This window comes from Myodes glareolus, chromosome 2 (genome assembly GCF_982192425.1).
Source record: "Myodes glareolus chromosome 2, mMyoGla1.1, whole genome shotgun sequence".
In the NCBI taxonomy this organism is placed as follows: Eukaryota; Metazoa; Chordata; class Mammalia; order Rodentia; family Cricetidae; genus Myodes; species Myodes glareolus.
Window position 1 is genome coordinate 25,032,141 of NC_142027.1, and position 25,389 is coordinate 25,057,529.

Genomic DNA, 25,389 nt, shown 5'->3' on the forward strand with positions numbered 1-25,389 from the left:
CAGTTCTTCACCCACTTATATAACATTAGGAAAACTGGCAACTTAAAATTTTGGGGTTGTAGTAAACATAAACACTCTAGGGAAGATTTATAATCTTTAACAAAGACACCATGGTGAAAGTGACTTTTCTAGCATTCTGTTTAGCTGAATGGCTGACTACCTGACACCTGATACTGAGTTAATTTTCTGTCTTTGATGGAGTTACAGAGCTCTGCTACTATGCCAATCATAATGATCTCATTAATGTCCATGGTAAATTACACATCTAGAGGAAACTTGAAGACAATGTTAATGAGTTTTAAAATGTTACTATCTAATTTTGAACCAATACATTTTATTTTGTCCCTGATTCCAAATTGTCAAAATATGAATTTAAAAGAAAAATAATGCTTTTGCATTTAACTGTTGAAGAATGTAAAGATGAGTTAAAGTTCCATGCAGCAGAATTTAGGTTTGCATATTGATCAGATGGAAACAAGCTTGGATTTGTTATAACTGCTACTATCTTGTATACTTATTATTACCAAGAGTGAAATTCAGCTATTTTTCTGGTTAAACCTACTTTTATTCTTTTGAATAAACAATACTTATGAAAAAGTAAGCAACATTGAAAAGTAACATCCATGTGTGGTTTTCCCTATTGAACTGAGTAGATAAATCCATGTGGGTTTGCCTGATTCTTTCAATTAGTTTTAACAAACACATATTTTTCTTAGTTTTAGTTTATGCTGAATCAAATTGATATACACCATTCATTTTACATGTACTCCATTTATCTTCTAAAATACGTGAATTAAAAATATAGACCTGAAAGTAGGCATTGAATATATGATACAACATCATTCTATCCATACAGTTCACGACGACTCACACATTTGCTATATACTTGCCACCCTTGCTGGCAGGGAGTAGACAGTGGGTGCTGACACCATCAACTGATTTTTTTTTTTCACTGCAAACAAGAGATGAGATGTAAAGAGATATTTATGTCAATAAAATCATGAAAAAAGGGACTAATCCTATAGCATTCCCTTTAAGCCAATGACACTGAGCATATGACGGTTATCTTTCTTTTGGTGACACTGTCACGGTCATATGAAATCAGCCCTGCTAGTGATGCTCAGAGATAGCATGTTTAGACATAAAAGGTAAAGTGTCAGTTACAAGGGAACTGACGCCTCCTTACTACATAGTTGTTAGAACATGCTGTTTTTAAATATTACCACTGTTTCCCCAGCAACCTACAGATGCATCTGAGGCCAGCCCACTTGTGGTTGAAAGCCTCAGGTGAGCCTCTAGGGAGAGCACAGTGTTTAACCCTCAAGGGTTTTGTGAGTGGCTTTAGAGTTTAGTGAAATTTCGTCCTCAGTTCTAAAAATAAAATGATGTAAAGTGTATTCTTCTTGACAATGGGCAAAAAATAATCTTGCAAATACAAAATTAGCACATTATATTACTGTTGAAAAGCTTTTATCATTCAGGGCAAAAACTGAATAGCAAATCACAGAGTCATAGTTTCATTATTTTTAAATGACAAAGTGGCCAAGAAATGGGTAGTTTGGTACAACAGACTTATTTTTCGTTTTCTTTGTTTTATTTTGAGAGAGAGAGCAGCGTGGATACTCTTCACTAGTATTTCTTCTTCCTCTTGCATTTCCGGCATTTTTGGCCACCTTCACTCCCTCTCTTGTCTTCCGAACTACTGCCAGAGTCACTGGCTTGCCTTTGCCTCTTTCGTTGGCTCCTATGATAAAGGTCAGGTTCACTTGGCTGATGGTGAGTCCATTCATAGGAGCGGGGTCCAGCCTCAAGGTCTGGGGCATGGTTTAAGGAGCAGGATCCAGATGCATCGCTGGGAAGTGAAGCTGTCATGTCGTAGAAAGGAGGCTGCATCATTGGACTGTGTGTGTGCCAGGGCTGTGAAGAGGAGACACATGTGAACACACACTCAGAACGCAAGAAGAAAATTCACAATGCACAGGCACTTGCAGACAGCAATAGGTGAGCCAAGCCAACCCGAGTATACCGCAGTGACTGTATTGTACAGGGATTTATGGGCATTGTTTCACCTGGGTAACATGAGGCACAAAGATTAAAGCTGACACATAGTTTACCACCACATTGGTCAGCAGTGTCCAGCAGAAATCTTATTCAAAAACACATTGGTAGTTTGTAAGCACAATAGAAAACGAAAATAAATAGATAAATGTATAGTTATTTATCCCAATACATATTCAGAATACTGTCATTTAACACCTTTACCAATTGAGAAGCTTTTTTTCTTTTTCAGAGCTGGAATTTTGAGTCCAGGACTTTGCTCTTGCTAGAGAGGCAATCTGTCACTGAGGTATATCCCCAGGGGATAGTTTGCTTGTATTTGGAGGGGGAATCTCAAATGCTCACAGTTTATCTGATTTGGAAGCTAAATCATCACTGAAGTTAACTGACTTGACATGAGTTCCATAACATTTATAATAGAAAAATTTATAACTACCATGTTCTAGTTGCTTTAAATATACATAGAAACTTCCCAATGTGTAATTCAGGTACTGATTTTAAATTTTAATGAAAATTAAAAGCTTCTTGGGTGTCCATGCAGCTGAGAGCTCCCACGCCGTCCAACACAGTTGTCACTGCTTTAGGGAGAGAAATGTGTCCTGGGTCTTAGCAAGTTAGCTGAAGTTTCTGACTGTTCTAATCAGAGGACAGGGCAGCATGAGACAATCTTCCAAAGCAAGCCGAGCTAGACCAAAAGATAAAAGATGCTGGGGAGGCTTAGTGTCTGGTCAGGTTGCTTCTGTGCTGATACAGATCTAGCTAGCTATGATTTAGGAATGTTTTCTCCAGAAGTGAGAGAATCATTTTCCAGGAAGTTTCATAACTGTTTAATGATTGAAAATGGATATTAAAAATACTAAAGTTTAAATATATGTTGGCTATTCATAACAGCCTCTGAATAAAAACAAACAAACACAAAACAACAATGATAACTAAACACAATATAACTAATATAGTCTCACACCTATAGATAATAAACCTATAGTTTTAGGTTTGCAAAGTAATATCTTGGAATTTACATTATTTTACTTACAAAACAAAAAATTGTGAGGAAAATATTCTAAAATCAAAATCCGTGGCCAAGATTTCTAGGCTACAGACAAACTGCAGAGACGTTAGAATGGCTGTTCCTTCTAGTGACTAGCTCTCAAATAAACAGCGGAATACAAGAGATGGAAGAGAGAATCTCAAGTGCTGAAGACACAATAGAAGAAATAGACTCACCAAACAAAGAAAGCATTAAATCTAACAAAAGCTTAACTCAAAATATCCAGGAAATGTGGGACACCATGAAAAGACCAAACCTAAGAGTAATAGATATAGAAGAAGGAGAAGAAGTTCAACTCAAAAGCACAGAAAATATATTTAACAAAATCATAGAATAAAACTTTCCCGACCTAAAGAAAGATATGCCTATGAAGATACAAGAAGCTTACAGAACACCAAATAGACTGGATCCTAAACAAAATCCCCTTGCCACATAACAATCCAAACACTAAACATACAAAATAAAGAAAGAATATTAGGAGCTGCAAAGGAAAAAAAAGCAAAGTAACATATAAAGGCAGACCTATCAGAATTACACCTGACTTTTCATTGGAGACACAATCAAGTGAGTTTTTAAACAAAAATACTTAAATGTGATTGACAGACACACATACGAATATTACATACTGAGAGAAAATCTTTGTGGCTAAGAACATCCCTGGCAGAGGTCATTTTCTGGAGAATGTGGTATTTAGGGGTTACTTGGTTACTTCTGCCAGACCGTCACCTGCCTGCTGCTATAGAGAATGGGCCAGTCACTGAGGTCTATAAACAGGGTTTCTCATGATCCCAGTATGTGCATGTGCTGGGGCATACTCTGCGTTGGTACCAAGTTCAAATTTCAACACCAATTGTCAAGAAGGGTGCTTTTGTTCTAATGTTTATAAATTGTTTACTGAAGCAAATGTATTCCACACCCACCATTTTCTGAAAGAAAAAATATTCTTGAGGTAAAGCAGCATTTGCAATTGGGAAAAACTGCATGGGAAATGAAGATCTGCCCACCATTTCTTCATTCCTGGGTGAAAAAAGAGAAGCAAGGACATCTTAAAATTAAAAGGTACAAATGTCATTTTCTCATAAAAAATAATTACAACCTTATCTAAGTAGAACAGAGGAACTCTCTTGTAGTCTTTAAGATTAAATATTTTGCACACACAAATAATGTGCTATTTCACTGATGATGTATTGACATGGTATTACATTAATTACTTAGTTATAAAGTATTGAAACTACAATATTTATAATTGCATTTGTCTTTCTATTAGGAACATCTTAGACCACGTTATATTTGCAAAAAAGAAATGCTCAAATATGAACGTAAAAGCAAGTACCTTGCAGTCACGAAGAGAACATTGGTTTTCTAGAGATAGAAAAGCAATGTGGAAATTATCACTTTAGTTGTAAAGATATCGTTACAATTTAACTAAAATGCTATGTGCCTACACTGCTGCTTTAATATACTTGTTGATGTCTAACAAGTTAAGATAATAAAGTTCATATTTATCCAAATACATGCATTTGATTACCTGAAGCTGTGTGAATTTATCTTAACACAGCTCTCAAAACTTTGGCTAGCTGGTTCAGAAGAGCGAGAACTGCCTTTAATGGGACAAAATTAAAGAAAATAAAATAGAAAAGAAACATTATTTCATGACACAATTACTTGGAGTTTGAACATTATAACATTAAGTCATAAAGTCATCCAAAACCCTAAATCTGATGGTTCTGGCCTATAGTTCAGAATTTGAGAGGCTGAGGCAGCAGGATCCAGAGCTTCAGGATAGTCTGGGATGTATATAGTGAGACCCTATTTAATAACAACAAAACAAAGGCAAATGTAAAATCTACTTTTTGTATTCAAACTTCTGCACATATAACTTATATCCAGAGTCACATTTACAGATTTTATCAAGGATTATAAATGACTGGATAAAAATTGAACTTTGTCAAAAAGCCATGGACAGATATAAATATTATGCAGGCATGGGGCTAAGTGAGGTAAACAATGTTGTTTATTGCACATTACTGTAAGCTAAAAATGGCACACCAACACTGTCGTTTGCTTCTAGAGTATAAGATTTGAGTTCTCTTAATATTATGGACAACAGCCAGTCCAACTTTACACAAGAAGTGTTAGAACCTAACACACCCATGCTTATTCTACCAATTGGCAGAGAGGTGGAGGGTAAAGAGAAAGGGAGAAACAGCTTTCCTTTTGCAGAAGCATGGTTTTTGCTACTGTTGACTTTAGTAGATCAACAACAATAATAATACACCAAGAAGCCAGCACCAACCTGGGGAGGCCCCCAGAGTACTTAGATGCCTCTATCAGCCCTTTCTTAGCCTGCAAACATTATTTGTACTTCTCGTTTATAGATGACTAGTTCACGATGTTTGCAACAGATGTCTAAAGTTTTAAATTCAGGTCCTAGCAACGTTCACAGACTGGCTTCCCAACAAAGACTACTTGGGAAGAATTTTCTTTGAGATAATAGGTACTTGAACAGTGTCACCAAGGTCAAACAGTCTTGCTATATAAAGTTTAGACTTAATTGCTTTTAACTCATGTGATTTTCAAGTTGCTAGCAACCTTTATAGGCACTTCCTGGTTGGTTCTGAAGTACAAATTTAAAAGTTTTAACGCAGAGGAGATAAGTGGGTTGGTAATATAAGAGGCAATATCAATTAATTATATATTAAGCATTAGATATGTAATCCCCTCAAACAACAACAGTGATAAGAGAGACACTTTTTATTGTCCTATACAGAAAACAAGATACTTAAGCCCCTGAAAACAGGTTCAACAAGAAGGCACGTTTTGATGATTGATAGGTGACAGAACTTACCAAAAAGACATTTCAAGATTAATAGTGATGACAAACAAACACTTTTAATTGTCCTACACCAGTGGTTCTGAACCTCTGGAACAAGACCCCTTTGTGAGGTCACATATCAGATACTCTGCACATCAGATATTTACATTACAATTCATAATAGTCGCAAAATTACAGTTATGAAGAAGCAATGAAATAATTTTATGCTTGGTGGCCACCACAACATGAATTGCATTCAAGGGTTGCATTTGGAAGGTCGCAAACTACTATCATACACTATATAGAAAACAAAATAAGTAAGCCCCTGATCATAGCACCAACAAAGCGCACTTTGAGGATTTATCAGTGACAGAACTTACCGAATCGATATTGCACATTAATTGGTCTTCCATACAAACGGATTCCGTTCAGCAAAGCTATGGCGTAGGACACAGACTCAGGATGTTTGAAGCAGACGAAGCCAAAGGACTTGGGCTTCCCATCTCTGTCCTTGCACAGAGTTACTTTGGTTAGTGGCCCAGCCTGTAAGAAACTAAAATTATTTTCTCATAAATCCAAGGATTTTGTTTTTATGCTAAGATAAATTTAATAAATTCAAGATTGACTAAACTAAAGAACAGTCATAAATATCTCCACAAATCATGTATCTTCCCATTCAGCAACAGAGCTACCCAACCTTTCTAGCTTATCAGAAGCATTTATGGACAAGGAATTTTTAGGGTAGAGTTGAGATATTACAAGGAAAGAAAGACTATCTTTATCTTAGGCTTTACATTCAACTTAGTGAATATTTGAATCTCAGATGAAAATAATACTGCCTCTCTGCGCATATTAGCAGCATTTAACTGAAAAGTAAATTGTAATGAAAAAAATAATCTGGTTGAGTTGGTTGCTGTCAAAAAGGCCAGTAACATGACATGGCAGAGTCATGTTCCTGCCTCGAAACTGCGGAAGGGCTAGGGTGATGGCTTGGGGTAAGAGTGCTGCCACGAACCTGTGAGGACTAAGTCTGAGTCAGCAAAGAGCAAACTGCCAGAAGCTAGAGCCACAGCCAACATGGAGTATACAACAGAAAAAATACCTCCAACAAAGGGGGTCTTCAAGGACCAATGTAAGTGTTCTCTGACCTCCACACACATGTGGTGGTACTCACACATGCACGTTCATGAACATGCATGCTGTTGAGTAATGCCTTTGTACACTGTAAAGATTTGTCATTTGTATTAGCTTAATAAAATGCTGATTGGCCAGTAGTCAGACAGGAAGTGTAGGCCGGGTGACCAGACTAAGAGAATTCTGGGAAACGGAAAGGCAGAGATACAGTTACCAGCCAGTTGCAGAGGGAGCAAGAAGAGAATGCCTCACTTAGGAAAGGTACCAAGCCACGTAGCTAAACATAAATAAGAATTATGGGTGTATTTAAGTTGTAAGCACGAGTTAATAATAATCCTAATCAAACAGTTTATAACTAATATAAGCCGCTGAGTGTTTCTTTGGGACTGACCCTTCCAGGACAGAAGGTTCCAGGGGGACAGAAATTTCCATCTACACAGGAATATGTGTGTGTGTGTGTGTGCTCACATGTACACATGCCTGCATATACTACACAGTGTTTCTAAATAAACTACATATATTATGTGTTTTGATCTAGTAACACTGCTTCATAAATATGTTCAAGGGAAATTCATTTTAACATTTTTAAGATATGGCAGAATAAGTAAACTATTCATAAGAGTCAACAATTTTTAAAAAAAGCAACTAGAAATATTATTCTATGGTGAATTCTTCAAACAGCATGAAGTACCGCACATTTTAAGGTTCAGGATGTGTGGGTACAAAAACCTGCAATGGGTTTTTGTCAAGCAAAGAAGCAACGCCTAATATTAGAGAACAGTGCTAATCACAATTGAGGAAAAATCCTACACCAATTTGTTACCTCCATGACCCTGACTGGAAGATATGTTCACGAAGACTGGAACTGACTTAGAGCCGTAAACCTTAAAGATTATTTTTCTCTGCAGATTTGGCCAAATATATGTACATTTGTTTATTATCCACAAGAAAGTATGCCATCCTTACAACGGGGCTGTGCCTTGTATTTCAATCTTTCTTCTCTGAATGCTTTGCCCAGAACTAGCTTCTGCTCCCTTTGAACATGATGAGGTTAGCAAAACAATTTCCCCATTGTTGCCTCTTCTATGAAGACAGCTTTCTGATAAACCACATCATGAAACTTCACACTCAATACATTTGAAACCACATTCATTGTCTTTCCCCTACTCTAAATCTCTACTCTAATATTTCTTGGTTAAAAGGACAGAAATATATATGAATTTTAAAGCAAGATATTGAGAAATTTGAAATTGATTATAAAAATTCATATAGTAAAAAAGGAATTATTCTGTTTTCTAGTTTCAGTTTTCCTCTACTAATATTACAGTACACAGACTTAAGGAAATGTTCAACATTCTTAGTCATCAGAGAGATGCAAATCCAAACAACTCTGAGATTCCATCTTACACCTGTAAGAATGGTCAAGAGCAAAAACACTGATGACAACTTATGCTGGAGAGATTGTAGGGTAAAGGGAACACTCCTGCATTGCTGGTGGGAATGCAAGCTGGTAAAGCCTCTTTTGATGTCAGTGTGGCAATTTCTCAGAAAATTAGGAAACAGCCTTCCTTAATACCTAGTAATACCACTTTTGGGTACATAGCCAAAGGATGCTCAATCGTATCACAAGGATATGTGCTCATCTATATTCATAGCAGCATTGTTTGTCATAGTCAGAACCTGGAAACAAACTAAATGCCCCTCGACCAAAGAATAGATAAGAAAATGTGGTATATTTGCACAATGGAGTACTACACAGCAGAAAAAAATAACATCTTGAATTTTGCAGAAAAATGGAAGAAGCTAGAAAACATCATTTTGAGTGAGGTAACCCAGACCCAGAAAGACAATTATCACTTGAACTCATTCATAAGTGGTCTTTAAACATAAAGCAAAAAAAAAATCAACCCACAAATCACAATCCCAGAGAACCTAGACAACAATGAGGACACTAAGAGAGACATACATAGATCTAATCTACATGGGTAGTAGAAAAAGACAAGATCTCCCGAGTAAATTGGGAGCATGGGTATTTTGGGAGAGGGCTGAAGGGGAGGGGAGAGGCAGGGAAAGGAGCAGAGAAAAATGTAGAGCTCAATAAAAATCAATAAAAATATTACAGTACACAGTAGCATACAAAGACAAGATATACCTATAAATGTAAGTCCAAACTCCTTATTTCCTGAGTGCTGGTGACAGAGTCTAGCAGGGCACAATACTAGCAAGGCAAGTGTTGATCACTGAGCCACACTCCCGGTTCTGTTATAGTATTTTAAAAGGTAAAATTCAACTGTCTTTTCTGAAACCAACAACCATATAACTTCCTTCTAAAGTCAGAATGAGACATTTTCAGGGCAACTGAAAGGTGGTTTTGCTAGTGTTGCTGATCTTAAAGTCTTTCAAATGATCCTGTACATTAGCAATTCTCCTTGGGTAAAATGGACACGCAAGCCTACTGCTTGGCCCATTAGACAGTATTTAAATTAAAAGGAAATCATAAAAGTAATAAGGAGCTACTTTATTTCGTCTTTTCTGTGCTCCCATTGATATGGACCTAGTTCTTCCTGACTAGATGGTTCAGGTGTTAGAGGATTGGCAACCCCACAAATCTCTTCTGTCTCCCTTGGAGGCTAAAGAGGAAAGTGTTCTGGAGGAGCTAAAATTATTCCTTTACTGAACAGTGAACTTCAAACCATATTGGGTCATAAAATAGATAATTATGTTTTTAGAGGAAAATCTTTAAAATGGCAATGGATAAAGATAAAAGTCTTAATATATATAATTTTTAAGTAATAAAAATTTTAATGTTTAAGAGGAGAGCTTTTCTCAGAGAATCCTTGCTAACTATCCAGCTCTCAGTATCTCTACTTAATTTACAGACAAAGTAAGTCCTTTAAACATTACTTAAAACAAAAAATTACTTCCACGGCTGGTACCCAAACTTCACTCTCGAAACACACCTCTGTTATTGTGTCTCTGAGAATTTCCCGTTATTTTCTAAGTGCAAGTCACTCCTGATTTCTTTTTATTCTTCTATTAGCGATAACGAGTATTTGTAGCAGCCAGCCGCAATGGAGGTAGCTGCTTTACTGAGCTAAGTTTACTTCTGGCAATCAAATTACATTGCAGACACTATTACTTCCATTTCACAGTATAGAACACCACAAACTGAGACTCCAACACTGACTGACGGATTAGCATCAATCATGGGAAGCAGTTTTGATCCCCCCCTTTAGAGTTTTCTGGGCACTTTGGTTTCTTTGGCTTGCTCCGCAATTCTGTGTCATTAACCAACTAAATGAAGGGTTGAAGACACCTTCGCTGGCAAGGTTTTTTTTTTTTTTTTTTTTTTTTTCAGTTCTCAGAAAGGTCCCGAAGGTCCTCCAATTATGAAATACAGTGTCATGGCCAGGGTACCCAGTCAGTAATCACTTGTAAGATTCTAGAATAAACTGCTTTCCCCATCAAAAGGCTTGGAAGAAAGGGTAATGACCAGGGACAGGTACCATATTCAGATTGGACACAAGGGTGCTTACTATCCCCTGAGGACAGTGACGGGTTGTTTTGTGTTCCGCAGCACATCCAGGGCCCGCAGAGGCTCCGGCAGCCCTCGCCCGGGGCTGGCAGGCTGGGGGGTTGGGGTGGGAGATCGTTGCCCACCCGGGGCTGCAGAGGAAGGAACCACTCATCCCTGGCCGCGCACTTGTGTGCCCAAGGGAAGGAAGAGAGACCTGAGCTCCGGTGGGGCGGGGTCCCGGGGCTCCAGAGCCGCCGCCCGGCCTTCCCCGCGGACGGTACCTGAAGGAATAGCTCGTAAAGAATCTCTTCCCGTACTCGGGCCTCTAAATTGCCCACAAACACGGTCCTGTCAGCCTCCTCCTGAGCCGGGAACATCCCTGCGGTCGGCAGCCAGGGGATGGAGGAGATGCCGAGGGCCCGCCCCCTCGCTCCGCCTCACTGCGCGGCCCCGCGAGGGCAGCAGAGCCCGAGGCGGGCGCGCGCCAAGGGGCGGGGCGGGACAGGCCACGCCCCCACGCCCTCGCGGGAACCGCCCACCACTCCACAGTCCCATCCTGATCTGGCTAGGGAGAGAGTGAGGCAGGCACCCAAGGGCTTCACCAGAAAGCCTAGCACAGTGCCACTGTCTCTATTAATTATTGATTTCAGGTTCTTTCAAACAAGGTTTGAAAGAAAATGACTAGGAAGATGATTTAAAACTAACTTCACTATAGATAAGCCTAGGGTAATGCGAAAAGTTAATTTGCTTGCAAAGTAAATGGTAGATCACTAACAAGGCAAAGTTGTTACTGTTAAAGTAAAATCTAAATAAACGTCTACATGTGTGGATATTGATAGTAGAGGAAACTGAACTTAACGTTGATTTACCCTTTAAGTGATCCAAGGTAGGTCTTTGAAAATGTTCTGTGGGCCCTGAAAGACCACTGACCTCAAGAAAATACCGTACATCAATGAATCATTGGAAGATGTCTACTGAGGACTTTAAAGTCGTCCTGGAGAGATCATTCAGTAATGATAATGCGACTTAGTCTTTGGTTGATGGAGCGGTAGGAATTCATTTTGAATTCATGCGTTGTGCTTCTGCTTGGTTGATTGATCAGAAAAAAATATTTTCTAAAGAAAAGGAAATGGTTGAGAAACTTTTACAGAAATGGTCACCAACCTTAGCCACGAGGGACATGCAAATTAAAACTATTTTGGGATTTTATTTTACCACGGTCAAAAGGGTCAAGATCAATCAGGCGAATGACAGAACATGCTGGCAAAGATGTGGGTAAAGAGGAACACTTACCCATTTCTCCTGGGAGTCCAAACCGGTTCAACCACTATGAAAATCAGTGTGGCAGTTTCTTAGGAAGATCTAGCTATAGTACTCTTCAGAATATACCCAAAGTACTCCACAACCTACTATGAAGATGTCCATATTCATTGCTGATCTATTCAAAAAATAAATTGGGAACAGTCTAGGTATCTATCAACTGATGTATAGCTAATGAAATGTGGCACATTTATATTGTAGAATATTATTCAGCTGCTAAAAATGAAATTAGGAAATTTGCAGGTAAATAGATGGAACTAGAAGCCATCATTCTGAGCGAGGTAACAGAGTCACACACACACACACACACACACACACACACACACACACACACACACAAATAAAAAACAACAACAAAAACCCAAAAGCAATTGTTTCATTGTGTGTTCTCTCTCATGCATGGATGTTAGTTTTCGAGCTACAATATGAATAATGACAGATTCATGTACCTAGTAAGGGGCCAGCCAGGAAAAGAGGCTATTCCATGAAAAGGGAAATAGAATGTGGTGTTATCAAGAGATAAAGAAGATAATCAGGAGTACTAAATGGAGAAGGGGGAAAGAAGAGTGTAGGGGGAAGGATGGGAGGGGCAACTAATGCTTAAGACCACTTGAAAACCCCATGGGAGCCTACTACTGTGGAACCTTCCAAAATATATACATATGTGAAATAAATTTAAATGCACTCATCAAATAATAGAAAAATTAATACTCCAACTAGACATCTTATGCCACCGAGTAAAACTCCCGGGTCCAGGGATGGCATGCAGCTTGTTGAGCCCTTGGTCAATGGGATCCATCTCTAACCCGTCATCCCAAATCACAGGCTTTTGCTAACACTACTGTTTGTTCTACAAATCTTAATGTTTTGATTCTATTGCTGAAGATAACATTCATGTCATCAAACAGAGAAGTTGACCTGGTGTCCAGATAGAAACTTCACCCTCCTGAATTGTATTCATGGTACTGGAACTTACTCTGTAGATTAACATGGGAAAAAGATAATCATCAATATTGCCAGACTACAAACCCTGTGACCTATAATAGTGAAGTGTCCGCAAGATACACTGGAACAATGATGGCACAATGGGAGTAATCAACTGCTTTTTGATTGGATGTAAGATGCACCTGATGAGATGGGACTCATGCTTGATATTGCTAAAGTGGCCAAGAATCTAAGATTGAATAGCTCATGGACTTAAGGAGAATCATACTACTTTTATTTTGCAACCACATGACTCTGAATGACATATTGTTATACCATAAATCAGTGCCTCCATCAGTCTTCATCAGAGAAGTCTTTTCTTGCAGTAGATGGGAATTAACACAGAGACCTACTACTGGACAATATGAGACTTGTCAGCAGTCAGCCCTAAACTGGATGTCTTTAAAAGCTCCTCCCTTAATGTGCAATCCTTGAGTGAGAGGAGGAAGAGAGAACTGTAAGAGCCAAAGATGGTGAATAACCCAAGCAAGCAGAATCATCTGTATACCAAAGGACTGACAAACATGAAATCGCAGAGACTGTAGCAGCATGCCAAAGACCTGCACATGCCTAAGTTAGATAGGGTCTCAGCTCTGACATGGTACCATACCTAATCAAGATCTACCCAAGGGAAGGCTGTATGCCCAAGGCTAATCATTCAGTACAAAACAAACTCCCTTTTGTGGGCTTTTTGTTTTGTTTGGCAATTTTTTGTCATACTTGTGGGTTTTTTTGAGTTTTATAATTGGTTTTTGTTGACTATATGCACACACACACTCACAAATAGAGAGAGAGAACATGAAGAGAACATGAACAAATAGGGAGCTGGAGAACATCTTGGAAGAATTAAAGGAAGAGAAATCATCATCAAACTATATTGCGTGAAAATATTTAATAAAGAGATTCATTTTTAGGAAAGATCATTTCTCCGCTAACTCTGATGTGCTTACTTGTGTGAGTTGGGCAAATAACTTGACTTTGGAATTCAGATACATTTTAGGGACCGGATTGGTCTAAATAAATTATTTCATGCAGTATTTATTTTTTGAATTGCTTCATAGGTGCCAGGAACTGTTTTCAGTCCCAGGAACAAAAGTCAATATAGAAATCTGGATAGTGGGAGAGAAAGGCTTTATCTAGATAATGCAGAGTCTAGTAGCATTAGTAGTCACCTTTAGTTGTTACTTCTCAAGTCTATAAATATTGTCTCTCTTTCCTTTTCCTTAAAGTAAATACAGTACGGTAAGACATTAAAGTAAGTAATTGCATGATCAAATGAGTAGACATTTGAAACTTTCTATTCTGTGTAGATATCTTACATATTTGTACTTATTTTCTTCCTAAATCTAAGCCGAACCAAGATAATTTCTTCTTAACATTTATACTCAGTGCTTACATAACTGTGAATGTTATAATACATTTTGTTTCCAAATAAATAAGATTGTATTATATCATTATATGAAATGAGTGTTGTTCTTTTTATACATATGTGAAAGTTATTAGTGACTTACCAGACCCTATTCTCTTTGGTTCTACATATATTTTTGTTCTTTATCGTTTTAGAGTTCTTGGTCACCATTCTGAGTCTAAGCTCATGCACTTGAATATTTATTTACTCAGACTTAGATACCAACAGGGAATTTTTTCATGCATATTTTTTAACTCATGTTGAATGAATGACTCTAGAAAATTCTGAAAAGAGTTTGATCTCAGTATTTACTAGCCCATTAGTAACATATAAAGCCTTATTGAGAGCACATGAAAAACTCTTTAAAGAATTAAATAGTCTTTATCAGAAAGTTTTATACTTCCACTTGCATAAACATAACATAGTATATAAATATATATGAAATTGTTATGTATATGCAGACTAGAAAAACAGATAAACAGTGACCTAGATACGCAGATAGATACATAGACATATAGATAGATATATAGATAGAAAGATAGACAGATGTCTCAATTTATCTCACTGCCTGAGCCCAGGAAATTGTGTTCCACTGGGGTTTATCTACTGTGAAATCCAGGATAGCCGGTTGCCTCACATATGCAGTAGCATAATTCTCTTGTTACACTTTTTCAAAAATTCCGTATTATGAACTACTATTTTATAATTAAATATAAGCACCCTAGTCAGACCCTGACACACCTCCCTGACACACCTGTTTATAATAAATTTCTGTTGAAAGGGTCCCTCTTGGAAAAAAAACAAGAATCTCCACAGTGCATGCTCACCAACTAAGTCTGTGGATATCAGTAAGTGCTTAGTAAAGGTTGTGTAAATGAATGTTCAGATGAAGGAATTAATGATTGGAAAAGCTTGGTAATGAAAGTTTTCTACAACCATGAATGTTATGTATGCATTATTTAATCATCACAGTACACATAATTAGAGGAATTCTTTCTTGTTAGATATCTATATTTTCCATTTTTGGGCTGCTGTATTAATGATGAAATGAACATTTTGCTCTCATATTTTTGCGCATGTATGATTTATTATGGCATGGAAGGAACTTGTAGTTCTGTAGCAAAGCAATGTCCTTTGGATGTTTAATTGTTGACTCAGAGGCTAGCATTTTTAATTCTTTTTTTATGTTTTTAACAGTATCTTGTCACTCTCTGGCCTTGAACTTAAAATGTAGCCATACTTGATCTTAAACTTCTTGTGTTTCTGTCTCCTTCTCCTAATTGCAAGATTTGCAGTGGAGCACAGTTATCTCTCATTTACCTAGAGTATGGCACGTGTCAGGTACAGGCTCTATTAACAGAACTGCCTCTCAGCCTTCATTAAATATTTTTGAATAGAATTTATATAAATTAAATGAAAGTTTATCCTCAGATACATTCTGAAAACTGATCTACTATGTAAATATTACTTAGCTTTATAATTACTGTTCAAGTGCTCATAACATGCCCATTGCACAGAGATTCATTAGCTATACATGTTTGTAAATATCATCAACATAACCTCTTTTGTGACATTGCTTACTTTGCTCATGTATCTCTTTCACTGTTTGAGTATGTCTGAGTGGGAATAAAATATTAATAAAATAAAACAGATATTAATTAAAACTGTTGGCATATTTCATACTATATTATCATCAGCTAATATTTAATATACATTGATAACTCAATGTTCTCATCTTGAAAGCAAGTAAAATATATGATAATGAGGGATTGCACTTCATATTTTGAAACTCTGCTAAATACTGTACCATTTGAAACCCCAAACTCATATATTGGATCAGAATAATAGCAATAAAAATCTTGTCATAAGATAGTTTCACTTTACAAAATCAGAAACAAAAAAGAAAATCCCGTGGTGGTATACACCTTTAATCCCAGCACTCAGGAGGCAGAGGTAGGCAGAACTCTGTGAATTTGAAGTCAGCTCAGTCTATAGAGTGAGTTCAAGGACAGCCAAGACTTCACAGAAGAAAAAAAGTCTCAAAAAACTCAAAAAAGGTAACTATTGTCTTTAGAAAAAAGTTTTCTTCTAGTCTATTAAGTATAATTTCTTTAAAACCACGTTTTCCATGTTCTTCATATGCTTTGTTACTTCCTTCTCAAATAACACTTTTCTTTTTCACTTTTTGAAATGTACAGCTATTAACAACTGAATGTAGTAGAAGTTTCTACATTCTTTTTCTTGTCACAAAGTAAAATATAGTGAATTTATTCTTAAAAACACAGTCTCAGCGAACCTCCTAGAGGTCAAACACTCCAAATTAATTAGGGCTTGTCAGCAGTCCCAATTTTAAAATGAGTATCTCATGCTGAGGAATTTCTAAAGCATATCTACAGGCTTCAGGTTAGTGTCTGTTGATTGATCTAAATAAAACAGTGCTTTTTTTCTTGTATAGTTGAAACGTTCCCAAGATATGTATTTTCTAAGTATCAGTTTTGTTTTGAACTTGTGATCTGTGTATGTGGAACAGGTATTGCTTATCCTTGCCTCCTCAACATTCTTGCTGGGAAAGGAGACAAAGGGAAATTAAACAAGCATGCAAAGAGAAAAACAGAGATAATTTTTAACTGTTTTTCATATTAAAAGCAAAACTATTTTTCCTTTTCAGATTTTGGCTTCAAGAGACAAGCTAGAATCAACATTTTAAAATAGCCACTGTGTTTTAGATGCATAATGACATACACAAAAAGCTGAAGAGCTTCATGGGTGTGGATCTTGTTACTGACTTTTAGCTCTGTAAAGTGCTTAGTTTATAATCAAAATGATGATAAAACACAACTTATTCTGACTCTTTCCATTTCTGGCATTTCTACTAACATATTTTTTTTCTATGCTTTCCACAAACGTATCCTCCCATGCCACTTCTAAAATCCTGAGGTTAAGGGGTAAAGACATCTACAATTAGGTTTGCCATTCCCTTAAGTCCTACTTGTGTAGCTGAACATTTGTGAGTTACTACAGGCTTCAAATCATCTCCCAACACAAGCCAGTGGGAGACATCACACTTCCTCATCTCTTCCAGATGGAGAGGGAGGAGCAAGAGTCATTTTTACAAGAAAGCTCGATCAACGGAGACCTTCCTATCCAACAAGAACCTTAATGAGCACAGAATTTCTTTTTGGTGAATTCCTGTGTTTCTTTTACAGTTTCTGATTCCAAATGAGAATATACATTTTCCTGTGTTTGATGTGCTGGATAAGATTTGGTAAGATGTTTATTAATCACTTATCATTAAAATGCTTATAAAATAATTAATGTTTTATATTCTGTTATGCCATTATAGTATGAATAATTTGCTGGTTATGATATTTATACCAAACCAGATTGCTATTAAGGAGGTATGTGTGTACACTTATGTGTGTGTGTGTGTGTGTTTGCTAAATTGGAGCTCTATGTTGTGTTAATTTGTCAGAAGAATAGTAGCTAGAGAACAAATACTCAAATAGGGAAAAAGTAGAAACATTCAAGATAAAAAGTAATTAAGTAATAAGGAATTAATTCAAGGTTTGAAAATCATGACTTACTATATATCTTGCTTTCGTTTCATTTGTTTGAAAAGTTTTAAGTTTGAAGAAAGTCATTGAATAGGTAGTCTACCATGCAAAACAAAATTATCAATACAGATCGACAATTTTTTTGAAGTCTCAAACTCTCTAATGTAGGCAAGAACTGTAATCCTTCTGTTGGCTGCTCATGGTAATAAAGCTTTCTAATGTTAGTAATATGACTTTCTCCTTCATGGGAGAACTTCTTGTTCTAGCATGAACGAGAATGACTTGTTGGTTACGGCTGAACAAGCCATTCCAGTTCCAGTAAATGAAAACAGTAGCAAATTCATTAAGTCGAAATGAATTATAGCCCTCTGGTGGAATTTTGTAAAAGATTATTTTCTTTAGGTTTTAAATGTCTTTTATAAATTCTTGACTATGCACTCTAAAAAACATTACACATCAAGTAGAAATTAATATTTTGCTCTTGTTTTTATTTAAATATTTGAACCAATCATAGTTCTTATAAGTGTTTTAAAAACTAGGCAATAGTGCATAGTTTATGTTGTAAATTTTATGCATTGGGGTGCTTTTTAAAAAGACATTTTAAGTTTGTGATACTTGGTATCAGCATCTTGACTTGCAAGTTAGAGACATAGTTATTATCTAATATCATAGTTCAATGTTATTTTGATATCATAGTTTGCACACTTTGGTGCAGACTTCCAGAGATTATTGTTTTGACTAGAATTAGCCAGTTTCCTGTGTTTCAATAGGGAAAATGAAATTAAACTTCTTAAATACTTTTTTGTTTCTGTCAAAAGTTTAGTTCATTTGTGATTATTGCTAAAATAAAATAACAAGACTTTTAGATATTAGCTAACAGGGAATGTAACAATTAAAGACTTTCATAATTTTAACACTTGTAGACTTAAGTTTCTTAAAAATTCTCCACTCGATTAAGAGATTTTGCTGGATTTTCAATGGGCTATTCTTTCATTCCTCTTGTACACAGTTTTTCTTTCTTCATGGGAGATTCTGCTCTATGCTATCTATAGTTGATCTCTCTTCTCAACACTGAACATCATTGATGCGGTCTTCTCTATACAAAAGGAAAATGAGCAAAACATTTAAAAAGTATTTATATATTACAAGGCAAGCAGAAAGGTAGCTAAACAGATTGAATAAAGGTATTTATCTACATGTGCATTCAAATTACATGTACATATATTTTTACTGGAGCTGCTAACTGCAAAATTTGCAATTTTTGTTGTTTATGTTATTATTGTAGTAAGAATAGGAAAATATTTCTGTAAGGGCCAGATAATAGGTAGGTGAAGTTTGTGGATCATAGAGTCAATGTGTCTTTTCAGCTCTGCTATCTGACTTTGAATGCAGCATTAGACTCAATGAAAATAGACCAGTGTGGCTCTGTTAATAAATCTTTATTTAATCTATTGGATTAGCTATAATTTTTAAATATCACAAAAATATGGCCAGTATATTTTTTTATTCATTTAAAATTATAAAAGTTGAGGCTGAAAAGATAGCTCAGAAGTTAAGAGCATTGGTTGGTCTTCCCAAGGAACTGAGATCAAATCCCAGCATCCACATGGCAATTCACATTTGTGACTCCTGCTCCAGGGAATCTGACACCATCACACAGACATACATGCAGGTAAAACATCAATGAACATAAAATATGAATAAGTACATTACTTTAAAAATATGAAGCTATTATTAGATTGACTTTCCTGACAGAGTTTGTGAATTCCTGTTTTAGTCCTGTAGGAGACAAGCTGAAAACAGATTAATTCAGTTCTCTTTTCCCATGTCATAGCAGAAAAAACTGAAACATAGAGATTTAGAGTCATTTTTTTCTAAAATTATAAACCTTGCCCTGTTCTGTATAGTTTAAATAGTAATTTTGTTAAAATGCACATTGTTTTTGTTAATTTAATTTTTTTAGTATTGCATGCATGAGTGCTATATTAAATTTTTTCACACCTTCTCTCTTGTATATCCCTTCCTTTGTATCTACTAGCTCACACACTGAGCACTGCTGTCCTGCACGTGAATACAGCACCCATCTCATTCTTGCACTCCCAAGAGGCAATGTGTAAATTTTAATTGGAATATTATGACAAAAACCCAGAGACCACAATTTTTCCATGAGAAAACTGAATTTTAATAATGATCCAGGGAAACCTTTAGTTCTCCCCTTCAGGATGAGTAGAAATGTCTTCGAACATTACTTTAGAAAGAGTTCCCTTTATAATGTGATTAACATCTCTCTGTCCAAGTACAGAACAGTTCAATCATACAGCCTCCCCCTGGAAACATTATATCTCTACACTCAGTTGTGGTATTGCTACAATGTATAACTTACTGCCAACCAAACATTATGAAATTGTTTAAACACTATGAATTTATTTTCATCTACACAATTCAAATGTATGTATTTGTGCATATATATGTATTTATATACATATATATTTGCATATTTGTGTTTCTTTCCTTTTTGAGACAATTTATAGATGGGTACCGTATCTGTATCACTTTCATCTCTCTCTCTGCTCCAATTCCTCCTATGGTCCCTTATGTGTGACCTTGAGACATTTGATCTTGTACTTCACTTTTTTTACTTAAACACTGAAGGGACAAATGCTAAATAAATACAAGGCAGGGCTTACATGCAGTGATTGCAAAGGAATCGGGAGTCATAGCTAACACTGTAGTTATGATAAAAGTCCATTTTATTTTATTTTTTCATTTTATTTTCTGAACTGAAAACCAGAGAGGGTTTTTCTTGCAGACCATTTAGAATAGAGTAGAATTTGAAGGAAAGACCAGAGGTATTCCTAGGATGTGTGCATTGTTCAGTGATTTTTCTGCTACACAGTTACAGGCCTCCTGTGTTCTCGCTTATACAAGCCTGAAAGTCACAAGGCAGGTGATCCATCCTCAGCCATTGCCAAGTGAGAATGAGTTTGAAGTCAAAGATTGTAGTAGCAGATGAGAGAGCACTTCTGTCTCCTTCTTCCATTCAATGGGGAAAAATAAAACCACCCAGTTAAGTGAAATAAATGAGAAAAGAAATTGTCTCATGGAGGATGAAAGGGGAATGGTGGTTACATGAAGCATCGAGGGATAAGGGGTGAGGGTGGAGGGGGTCTTACAACAGATACAACAGTCCAGCAGTACTGGAAGAGTGAACTGTCTGATCTGTTAAATATTAGGTGAACATTAACCAACAAAAATGTACTGTGCGGTACAAGACAACAAGAGGATCTAGATTATTATCACCATAACTATGTGGTAAATGCAAGGTTGTGTATATGAATTCCCCTGATTTGATCTTTACATAATATAGATGTATTGAACTGTTACAATCCATTACTTCTTTTCATTTATTTTAGGTGTTATTTATCTTAGGTGTTGAGTTTCACATGCTTGACTTTGTTACGTGTAACACAAAAATCATTTTAAGCAGGCCTCATTATCTGCATTATGGCAAGCATTAATTTGTCTTTTTCATAAATTTCCCCTTCCTCCTTACGGCACTAAGCCATACCTTAAATTGCATTGTACGTGTAAGTTTTGGCAAAAATCAATCCAGTATACATTTGGACCATGATATATTTCCATGTTCAATCAATTCTCTATTTTTATGTAAAATACCTGTCCCCTTCAGTATTTATTTTATGAGTATTTATTATGTGAGTACATATTTCTATTTCTTATCTTTATTCTAGTCTCTTGTTATTTTCTTTCCTGTCATTGTCTCCTCTTCCTCTAATTCTTCCTCTGTATCTTTCTTCTTCTATTCTGCTTTCTTCTGTTTTGAAAAGAACCAGTGAACTTTCGTTAGCAGCACCCTTTTTAAACTAGCTTAAAATAATTTATGAACACCCACTTCCTTAAAGTTCTGTATCAAATGCCACTGAATCTAAGTACTTTAAAAATTTATTACTAGATGCATTCCTTTTCCCTTGAGCTCCCAAGAGACTGAAGGCACTTAGTGTGTAACTCACTCCTAAAAGTAAGCTTGAGGCACAAGTTCTTCCGTGAGGTCCAATCCTAGGCCTAGGCCAATTGGGTATTCAGATTGTCTTACAATAGACTTAAAGAGCCTTCATGATTAGCTAATCAAAATGAACAAAAAACCCCAAAGCTACAAACAACAACCCAAATACCTCCAAAAAATTCAAAAACCATACTAACAACAACAAAAAAATCAGTTAGAATAGGGAAAAACTTCCAAAAGAAAAATAAGTAAAATTGGAAAATATAAATGTAATTATGGAAATATTAATAGAAATTTCCACTTGTTTGCTTTTGGATATTTTAAAAATCATAGTTCATAACCTATTACTTACATAATCCTAATCATTTATTTCCTATACCAGTTATTCTAAATGTACTGATTGTTTGTCAGTTTCTATTCCAGTATTTTTTAAAAAAATGTTTATTGATTGATATGTATACAGTATTCTGTCTGCTTGTGTGCCTGCAGGCCAGAAGAGGCCACCAGACCTCATTACAGATGGTTGTGAGCCACCATGTAGTTGCTGGGAATTGAACCCAGGACCTTTGGAAGAGCAGGCAATGCTCTTAACCACTGAGCCATCTCTCCAGTCCATTATTCCAGTATTTTAAAGCTAGAAGTGAATGTCACACTCACAATCTTACGATTGTTAAGAACAATTCACACTGTGGAAGTAGATGCCTTTATGCTTTCTTACTTTTACTGGGATAATCTCTGCTAGGATTTTATCATTTTAATAAGCCACATTTCTATTTGAAGTATGTGTGTATATTAACTAATATATAAAGTAATATTAATTAAATGCAAAGTAATGTTAATTAAAATTATCCTCTCTAGGTCTTTTGTTATGGTATACATTTCTCCAGGAGATCATTCTCAATTTTGAATTTGTGTTATTGGCCGAGTATGTAGCTTATGTGTGTGCATGTGTGTGTATGTTTGATATTAGGGGTATTTTAGAGTTTAAGATGACTTTAAGAAGTAGTACATGCCCATAAATTTTACAATTTATGAAGGTGAGGTTGGAGGACCCCTGTGACTAAAGTTCAAGACCATTCTAGGTCTAGGGAAATAATTGAGACTCCACCCTAAATAAATAAGTAAAAGCTTTATTTTTTGTATTCATGGAAAATTTACTTTATCAAAGTGTAATTTAAATGCAGAATATGTACAGATTTAACTGAACATATTGATACATTTTGAGAAATATGTGTATCATATTTTAAAAGATACATGAGAATCATATCAATTGTGATGTAAAATTTTTCCCTAAACCCAAATGTCTTGTGACCTTTGCAATTGATTTCCTTCTTACTCTGATTCCATTTGATCCAAACCTCTTTTCTGATACTCCACATTGGATGTCTTTTTTAGAATTTTATATAAATGATTGCTTTCATTTTCTAGCCTTTTATATCTTCTTCTTGACATAATATTTTTTACTATGATTATCTATATTGTAGTACTTTACTACTATTTATTGATTGGGATGTAATGAATTACACAGACTACAACTCAGTTATTCATGTGTTTTTTGATTGGCTTGTCTGTTCTTTCAAAACTAGTTTGTTATGGAAAGCAAGGTACTATCAACTTGGATATACTTTTATGAGGACACGTTTTCAGTTGTCAGTGTTAACATCTAGATATGAATTGTCAGGGTCCAAAAAGGTGCATATTTTCACTGTAAGAATTTTATCAACCTGTTTTCTAAATTATTGTATCATTTTCCCATGTCCTTCTACAGTCTAAATAGCTTTATATTCTCAATAATGTTCCCCTGGCCACTAGTCTTTATCATTTACCATTTTAGTGTGTGTGTGTGTATGGCTTATTTTTTAATTTCCATATTTTGGATGGCTAATGATGTATCTTTTCTTTTATACTTTGCTGTTATATTGGATTTCTATGAAACACCTTCATTTCGTTTGCCAAGTTGAAAATGACTGCTATTTTGTCTTTTTATATGCATAGTCCACACATACTTTTACATTTATATATAGTTTTTAGACACATGCTTTTCAGGTATACGTATACTGAATATTACTATTCTTGTTAATGCAACTTAGGAAACAATCCCGTTTCATTAGGTAAAATAAAATTTATTTTTCTCTTTTTCTTTGAACATGTGTTTGTAGCTATCTATCAGAGCCTGGTGAGTTCATCAATGGGTATGTAAGTAAAGGAAATGTCTGCCTCTGTCCAGACATCGTTCAGTAGGGAGTGGTAGGATCCTCTAACCCATGCTTGACTGTTGACAGGTGAGTTGAGAGCAGGCTCCTTGGAGGCTGAATCCTCTGTGGTCACAGCATGGTTACCTTGGATGTGGCATGTCCTGAAAACAGTATTTCATAGCCCTTCTCACTATCCTCTTGACTTATATTCTACCCATCTGCTTTTCCTTATTGTTTCCTGCATATTAAGGGATGAGGTAAATGATCTATTTATGCCTAAGCACTCAACCATCACTTATTCTAAGTGCTGTGAGCTGTACTTCGGATTGAATTTTGGAGTAGCATTAGCTTTTAGGTATAAATATAGATGTTTGGAAACCACCCTGTCAATTTTTGCAAACAACTGTGGTAAGATCCCGTCTAGAGCCCAAGGATTGGGCCTGTAGATTTTGTATTGTGTTTATATTTTAGGCATGAATTCCTTCAATCTAGTTAGAGAGAACAGTCTTTTACCCCCATAACAGTTAAGCTATGATTGCACCAAGCGAATATATTTTTCCTGGTGGATTGGTTTTGTTGTTCAGAGAGCTCACAATGGGGGTAACGAATGTCAAAGGCTCCTTTTCTTCTTAAGCAACTGTACAGCACTGCCTGTCACTATGAAATTGAGTCAGCAGGGAGAAAATAAACATAGAACTAACTTAATTTCTCCCTATCTTGCATCCATTGAAATTTGATAGCATTACCTAGTCTTACATGTTAATTCCCTCTCCCCTCTGAATCTCTCTCTCTCTCTCTCTCTCTCTCTTTCTCTCCCTCTGCCCTTTCTCTCTCTCTCCTAATTATTAAGGTACATTTTCTCCCAGATTTTAAGGTACTTTCAATTTTTGGAGTTAAAAACAGAAATCTTGTGATACCTTCAATTGAGGACTAATTTTCTATACTTCTCATTTACATTCTTCGGAGTAAAAAGAGTTGGATGGACAAGAGTAAAAGAATGACTTGTGATGTTAACTTTCTATGAAATTCTGCCATATAATATTCAAAGTTAAATTAATATCTGTTTTCATAATCACTCTCAGTATTTTAAATAAATTTTTATGAATTATGTCTTTATTAATCTAAGATATTACTAAAGAATGACAACATCAGGCCTGGGGAGACAATTCAATGGGTAATGATCCTTAATTTGAAAGCATTAGGATCTGAGTTAGAATCCTCTGTTGCAAATTAGGTCAGTATGATAAGTAACCAGGCTAGCTCAAGAGTAACAGGAATACTTTAAAGGTAAAAGAGGGGAAACTACAAGAATGGGAGTTCCGAAATCCAATAGGT

The 25,389-nt window shown here is 36.0% G+C and overlaps 2 protein-coding genes across 7 annotated transcripts in view; one reads left to right on the plus strand and one right to left on the minus strand.

Annotated features, from left to right (window-relative positions):
- Positions 1-543: 543 nt before the first annotated feature.
- Positions 544-11,014, minus strand: Rbm11 (RNA binding motif protein 11). Of its 4 annotated transcripts, none has more exons than XM_048422816.3 (5): positions 10,854-11,014; positions 6,302-6,464; positions 4,635-4,707; positions 4,027-4,123; positions 544-1,917 (listed from the first exon to the last, which is right to left on the minus strand). In XM_048422816.3, the coding sequence occupies exons 1-5, from the start codon at positions 10,947-10,949 to the stop codon at positions 1,630-1,632; spliced, it is 717 nt and encodes a 238-aa protein (XP_048278773.1). In that variant the 5' UTR covers positions 10,950-11,014; the 3' UTR covers positions 544-1,629. The 4 variants fall into 4 exon arrangements, with proteins under 4 accessions (XP_048278773.1, XP_085541823.1, XP_085541824.1 ...); XM_085685697.2 differs by lacking the exon at positions 4,635-4,707 and adding an exon at positions 4,440-4,468 and having other exon boundaries at positions 6,302-6,474; positions 10,854-10,990; XM_085685698.2 differs by lacking the exon at positions 4,635-4,707 and having other exon boundaries at positions 6,302-6,474; positions 10,854-10,990.
- Positions 11,015-17,375: 6,361 nt separating this feature from the next.
- Positions 17,376-25,389, plus strand: part of Lipi (lipase I) — a 42,076-nt gene continuing 34,062 nt past the window's right edge. Inside the window, exon 1 of one of the 3 annotated variants that reach the window (XM_048422901.3) lies at positions 17,376-17,549. In XM_048422901.3, coding sequence (XP_048278858.1) covers positions 17,504-17,549 — 46 coding nt within the window. In that variant the 5' untranslated portion in view covers positions 17,376-17,503. The remainder of the gene's footprint in view (positions 17,550-25,389) is intronic. The other 2 variants (XM_048422899.3, XM_048422898.3) reach the window with 2 other exon arrangements.